The sequence below is a fragment of the Xylocopa sonorina genome, chromosome 10, assembly GCF_050948175.1.
Source record: "Xylocopa sonorina isolate GNS202 chromosome 10, iyXylSono1_principal, whole genome shotgun sequence".
Classification (NCBI taxonomy): Eukaryota; Metazoa; Arthropoda; class Insecta; order Hymenoptera; family Apidae; genus Xylocopa; species Xylocopa sonorina.
The window spans coordinates 7,630,101-7,637,600 of record NC_135202.1 but is presented as its reverse complement, the minus strand read 5'-3'; the positions used below and the strand labels follow the sequence as shown (position 1 = coordinate 7,637,600).

General features: G+C 41.9%; 1 protein-coding gene across 1 annotated transcript; it reads left to right on the top strand.

Moving 5' to 3' along the window:
- The first annotated feature begins 4,029 nt into the window (after positions 1–4,029).
- LOC143428208 (uncharacterized) lies at positions 4,030–6,190 on the top strand. The gene is made up of 6 exons (XM_076902929.1): positions 4,030–4,289; positions 4,385–4,585; positions 4,895–5,073; positions 5,171–5,499; positions 5,612–5,862; positions 6,016–6,190. The coding sequence occupies exons 1-6, from the start codon at positions 4,030–4,032 to the stop codon at positions 6,188–6,190; spliced, it is 1,395 nt and encodes a 464-aa protein (XP_076759044.1).
- The last annotated feature ends 1,310 nt before the right edge of the window (positions 6,191–7,500 follow it).

Genomic DNA, 7,500 nt, shown 5'->3' with positions numbered 1-7,500 from the left:
ACGGAGCTGAGGTTCGTTTCGCAAATCGCGATCCACGGTCCCTTCCTGTCATTCTAGATCGCGCACACCCCGCTGGCACGAGGTGCCATATTGCAGAAACCAGCGACGTCTTCCTCGATGATCGCGTTCACTGATCCGTCCATCTTTTATCACCGTCGATGGTAAACAGCTTACAACTCCATTACATACTCCGCTCGGATGTCTCGTGTTCCACGCGATACTTCGAGACGCGATGTCCGCTCGGCTTATCTCCGCCTATAATCTGTTCGCGTCTCATTTAAGATCTAATCTGCGACTAATCCCCCTCTGGAACCTTACGAAAGCAAGAACCACGAAATGTATGACAGGTGGCACGTGTCCGTGGAGCAGAGGAACCTCCCAGCCGCCCCACCAACCGCTCCCGAGGGAAGGTCATCCCGTGATGCCGGACTAACATCTCGCGCGCCTGGAACATCTTCTGCCCCCCCACCATCGCCGTTTCTCTGTTATCCGATCGGGAGTAGGGGTCAAAAGCTTATTCACACTGGTTTAACGTTGCTTTACTATCGTACACCGCGATAAATCGATAGGATACCTATTCCGCCGTTGCTAAACGCTTTCAGACACTTATTCCGCCGCGATTTATGCCTCGACGACTGGAATCCGCAATATGATCTCCCGTAACTTACGACTCCCGCGCGTCCTTTAACCGAAGTCGAGGATGCCTAATGATCCACGCTGCGAGTGTACGATTACCGCTTTTCGTTTTCAATTTTCGAACGCGAGAGGCGATAAAACGAAATGGAAATCTTTTTAATTCGTCGAGGATCGCATGCGATTAAAGTTTCGTCTGAAGATAACAAGTGAGTAGCGAGTGGTTTTCATTCCACTCTTTTCTTATTAAGTATCAATTAAACGTATAGATATCGGCTCGCTGATATTGCTCGATACCTTCAGATGTGGAATATAGTCGAGACTCCATCGCTCGTCTCGCCATTATTACGTAATATCAATGTTGTCGCATTGTCGTTGGCGTTCTTCCGTGTATTATCGATGTCCCAGGTAGCGTGTTGGTTTAATAGCGCGATATGCGCAGTAGCAAACTTCATCCGTCGAAAAAAGAGTTCATCAGAGATCAGAAAGCGGCGCTGCGATTGGCCGAGGAGGCGCATGCTCTTACGCAGCGTCCGCCTTCTTCGACCCCTCTATTTCAGGGCTTTATGTCAGCAAACTAATGGTTCCTTCTCTATCCCGTGTACACACTCTCGCGTTGGATAAACGCTTCTGCCATACGGAGAACGCCGTGAAAAAGTACCACAAAACACTTCTTCACGCGTTTACTAAACTCCCCGACAGTGGTTCTCACGTGCGTTCGAGGATTCCGCGAGGATCTTCGAGAGGACTCGTCTCCATCCGCGAACGAACTCTGGTGAAAATCGAGGCGGGAAAGCGACGATTTTGAAATTGCAAAATTCCAAGCAACTTCTATTTCTCTAATAATTTTCTCGTGTAATTGAATTGTACTTGAAATTTCTGGCTAGCTCTGTTCGTTGTAGTTACAGAAATTAGAGAGAAAATTTTAGAAACAGGCGTGCATAATTTGCAAGATTTAACTGAATACGTTATTTTTTTTAGAGAAAAGGATTAAAGCGATCAGAGTTTGTGTAGTTCGAAGCCACAAGTGTGCAATGAGAAAGAAGGATAATTTGTTCGAACGCATCAAGTTTGAGATTCGCGGATCTCCATCGCGACGATACGCTTTATCGAAGCATATCGAGCTATTCCTGTTTACGGGCCCTGAAACGGTGAACATTTCCAGGGGATGCGGTGCCATTAGTTTCCGGTTAGACCGTGGCAATCTCAATGTTCATCCCTGCGCCCCGTAAATCTATTGAGCTCAACACTGGGACCGGTAAAGGACCAATGGCGATTGTGAGTAGTTTTCACCGCGGACTCGCATCATCAATTCTTTCCACGATCAATGTCTGCTCGCTTTTACTCCGTTGCAAACCGCGAGGATCGAAATTTACACGTTAAACTTGCATTTGAAGAATGAAACGAGTAATGAGATATTTCTTTTTAGCATAATCGTTAAATTTCTTTTAGCGATCTTGTGTATATGATGGCAAAATTGTTACGTATGAGAAGAGTATACTTTGCGAGACGTTCAACTTGATGCGGTCGCGATGAAATTGGATCCTAAATTCGATTACGTGGACGATCAAGGGAAGTGCGTACGGTTATGGTTTTGTGAAAAATATCGCATTCTTTGTGTGTCGTTTACGAGCATTCTTAAGAAATTTAAGTGTGCAAGTGACAAGAACAAATATTGGGTCCCGGTTACATGAAACGAAATGCCGTGCACCGTCTTTTCGTTAGGTGTGAAAGGAGGAAGTAACGACATGGTCGGCGCACACGGAATTTCACGGGCAAGTATCCACACTTCTTCCAAGAAACCATTACGGGCCCTTAAAATGTCTTTGAAAATATTGAAAAAAACGAACGATTGCCGTTTATTTTAGTCGAGCTTCGTATACGTGTGGCTAAATTCATTGCGTTCGCAAATTTCTCAAATTATAATGATAAAATAGAAAATATATTAATCACTTCATCTACGAAACTGTGTGATTTGAAAGAATCCATGTAGCCGCAATTTTGTAATTTTTCAATCGTCAGTTTCCGAGTTTCAGTTGAAGCAAAAAATTGCAATCGATTGCGATTTTATGTATCACCATTTTAACATTGAAATCTCTAAAAAGAGCTGAGCGCAGTAATGAAAATTCCAGACTTAGAGGGTTAACGATACACAGACTGCGCGAAGAGCGGGCGAATCGCAAGGTCGACGGATTTCCCAAGGCGAAACTGTTGTATCATTGGTAGCAAACCACGGTGAAACACTCGAACGATCGTTCCACGATACGGACTTTACTTTCGCGTTTGATGCACGCTGCGCCCCGTAATTGAAACGATCAATCAAACACCTGAGAAAAGGAGGGTGTACTAACGCGCGCACAAATTGCCGTGGAACGTTTTCACACACGGGGAGTTTATCGACGCCACACCCCGGTTGCAACCAGCATCCGTAAGGATCTTATCCTTCGTCCAAACACCTTCCTTTCATTCTACTAATCAATTATCAATTAGTTTCTTCATCGAATACAATTGCATATTCACACACAAAGTTACTTTTGTACAGTGGACAGTGGTTTTGGTTTCTGTAAGATGGAGAACAATTCTGGTCCCGTCGAAAGTGGTGGAAGAGGTGATTGAAGAACATCAGTGGAATTCATTGAGAAGCGGGTAATTAATTTTGAGTAACCTCCACGTATAACTGGCCGCTATTGGTATGGGCGCAGATATAGCCACTCTCGCGAGATATTAGACAGGTGAGCGAGTTCCCAGGGGAACAAAGCCCCCATTACCTCATCTCGCCGACCTATCCAAGCCACCCCGACCAACCCTCCGGTTCTAAAACATTCATAAGAGCGACGTAAGTGGTTTTTAATAAACGTATTTAATCATAGGTGTCCGATTACGTGGAAATCGGCTGGTAGTGTCGCTGTCTGACGTGGGATTAGCCATGTGTTCAAACATGTACGTACATGCCGAATCCAGTCTCTGTTTCTATGTGGGATATTTGTTTTAATCCTGCAGTTTGAATCTAAATGATTAAACTCTTCTGTCAAGTACATTTTGAGACCTCGATCTTATCATTTAATGCTTTTAAAAAATTTATTTTACTAATACAATTCTACGTAGAAGAATCGATCACTATAATTTTCTAATATTTTCTAACAAGATCGAATTATTTTTTTAATCTGATATTATATTAGATTTCAAGTAAAACGCATGCACAGGTGTACTGTTATATTGGATAGAGAAGTTTGTCAACGCCACTTAAGCAGACGTACGGTTAAAGCAATTATTTCTAGCAGTGTGGAACAGCTTGTCCTCAGGAGCGTGTCTCCGTTTCGTCAGTCCTCTTCTTGCGAGACAGTTACTCGTAACAAGATCCTGCTCGCGCGGACACTATCGCGGTCGTTCTCCTAAATGAATTTTCTCAACGAGATTCAATTCGTCGGGCTGTTTATCGGGATCTTGTGCGGAATTTGTACGAGTTTCGCGCAAAAATGTTTCGACGACGGTAACGAGTTTTGCGTCGACGAGGACGACATCCTTTCGGTGGATCTTCTGCCTGGATCCTTTCTGTTCGCGGATCAGGACGCGATTGACAATGCGACGCAAGGTTCTGCTAATTACGCCGTCGATGGGTCCATTTACAATGCTCTGAACGAAATGGAATATCACAGGTGAGTGTCAATTTAAATATTACAAAACACACTGAAAGAACAGCGATATTTATGAAATGCATTGAATTTATAATTTGTGATTTATCGTGCGTTAGGAAAAAGATGAACGAGTATTTGTGTCACGGCTACATCGCCAAAGAAATAGTGAAAATAATGAGCACGCCAAGAACTAAACGGCGGCTGAACGTGGCAGATAAAAGTGATTTATATGACATAATGGACAGTGATAATGTTACCATTCACGACAAACTGTTAGCGGACGAAGGAAGTTCAAAGTACAAAAACTGGTTGCAGCGGTAGGTATTTAAAGTTCTTACCGCGGAACGTAGTGTACAGAAGATGAATTGATTCTTTTATAGCGGAAACAGGTACTTATGCTTCTCTATTTGTTCTTTGCTCTAATCACTAAAACATGAACATTAATTTATTGAAAACCCAAATGTGGAGAAAATGGAAAGTGTCAAGTAATTTACAAAAATATAGATATTCAAATTAAGTTACCCATTTTAGAAACCTCAAAGAATAAAAGTAATTTCTATTTCTGTACAAAAAAAAAAACATACAAGGATCAGTACATACAATTGAAAAATGTTTTTTAAGCGCAGAAGGACAACTCTGGACGACGTATATCGACATTACGCGCCCCAAAAGAAGATAAGTAAAAAACACGGAGTTCATAACGAGAATTTCGAAGACTTCGATGGAGAAGTGACCGGATACGCGATGAAAGCTCCTCTGCCATCCGGTAAAATCAGTTTCTACGAAGGCCACAACGAAGAAGATGGTAAAACATATCTCTAATCCTTCTACAACTCTAAAACTACTATAACGAATGTTACATGCCTGAAAATATACTATTTCCCTCTGCCAAATAGCGACAGATCACATGCTCTCGTCCTCATCCGGCCACAACTTCCATTACGGCCACGTCTACGGCCATGGCGGCGGTCTTGGCCACGATCATTACTTGCACCACGCGGAGGCTTACCCTGTTTACCCTGCTTACCCTGCTATGCACCCTGCTTACCCTGCTGTGCACGAGGAACACCATTATGTTCCTGTTTACCAGGACCACGAGGAGGACCAAAAATCCTATTACAAAGCGAAAGGAACCGATCTCTCGATAAAGGATTTCTTCGAGATCGCCCTTACAGCCCTCGCGTTCCTTGCTTTCGGATGTTTCATTATACAATTGTTGATGAACGCTACGGTAATATATAAATATTCGTAAAATGCAACTTCTCAATTTTACACTTGTGTCATCCTCCAAAAGCAGCGATGGTTCTATTCATTTCCGTTTATTTTATACATTTTTCAATCAGGGTAACTTGAACCCAACTATGGCTACGATGACCACTGCGAAACGTTTGAAAAGAAGCAACCACGGATTACCTTTCTCGTACGCGAGTAACGAAGAATTGAACGAGCTCTCTTACAATGTCCTGAGAAGCATCGAAGCTGCTCTGGTCGCTGATATAGATTTTGGAAATTGCATACGCAGAGTTCTCTGCGAGAATAACCGACGCTCCACGCAAGCTGCCGATGCGCGTAAAATTTGGATGCCTGTTTGGAGGTAAATCCTGATTTTCGTCTCGACCATCGCATGGTTACGAACTATTTTTGTAGAGCAGTTAAAAATTGACGGAATTAGTAATTATAAAATACGATTACTTCCACTCTGTTGAGAGAAACGTACGTTGGATAAGCATGGAATCGACCTTTTCAGTTTAGGGATGAGCTGGATATCCGGAAGGGTGTTGAAAGCATCCCCATGGTCGGCAATGCTGGATTCTGTAAAAGCTTCCATCCTCGGTCTAGGTGGAGCCGACTGTGCAATTTTGTATCCTGATTGCAATCTTAATAAGGAGAGGATCAAAAGACGTAGAAGACGAAGAAAATAATTCCCATGTTACTCAATTACTATTTTTCCTTCTCTTCTTATTATTGTTCTCATCAGCATCGAATATAAAAATTGTGCATCCATTTTTGGACACGTGAAATATTTATTCAGCTTTGATATTGCCTACACGCAGATAGTCTTAAAGATACAATGGCACCCTTTATGTGGCAGTGACGTTTTCAGTGCTGCTGGTTCCGTCTGTTTGACTCGCAGGTGGATTTCGTGGTAATGGTAAAAGAGAAGCGTACATCCATCCCGATGGACAAACGCGAAAGACGTTCCTTTCTCGCCTTCCTTTTAATGGACGTATGTTCGACAGCATAGGCGCGCCATTTTCATCGTGCAGCGTTCGAAACTCTGCGATCTTTGTGAATACAAATTATTTCTAGAGTTGGAGCTTATATATCGAATATATTTAGAAAGTTGTTCGAAATTATTATGTACTATTTTAATTAATGAAGAGAAAAAGATTGAGAATCATGAAATTTTTTTATTAATTTACTTGTTTCGTGGAAACTCCGATCGGTTCTCTGCAGATTATCCAGAGAATACTGTGTGTATTAGTTACTGTTATTATCGAACCCCAATAGAGGAAGTAGTCTTGCTTGAAAGGTCTTAGAATGTCTGTTAAATTTGCAGGAAGAATGCGAACTGAGGAATATGCTGTACGAATCAGAGGCAAGTTTTGTATGATCTCTTGGATAAAATGATTTGGCTCATCCTGTAACTAATAACCATACTACTTTATCTTTAACTGCTATCAAAGGGTAGATGTTCAAATTTAAAGTGCATATTCGAATTCGTCACCTTACAGAAATATACTAAAACGGTAACGCCATCAGGTCGTCGAAGCGCTGATTCTAATGTTTCGTATTCGTTTTTGTAATGCACGACATGGACTTCCATTGGCATGCTTTAAATAAGATGTCGATATGAATTACAATTTATAAAAATTGTTTTGTTCCAACGCGAATAGGAATTATAACGCAAAATGAAATGAACCTTGCGCCATCGATGGTGTGTTCACTGCCACACATTTCATTCTCTCCCCAATGAAAATGGACTTGTGAGAATACATAATTTTCCGTGAATGGTCCACCAATGAGATAAGGACGTTCCTCTTGCCAGTTTGCACTGAGAATTACTATAAAAAGGAAGTAACAAACAACGTGTTAAATAAATTGCAGATGGTTATGCATATGCAGAAAAAGAGTATAAAACTCAGAAAATGGTACCCGTGTAACCTGTGTTAGTAATCTTCAATTTTCTCGGAGCAATATCGATACCAGGCCATTCCAGAGGATTTAATTC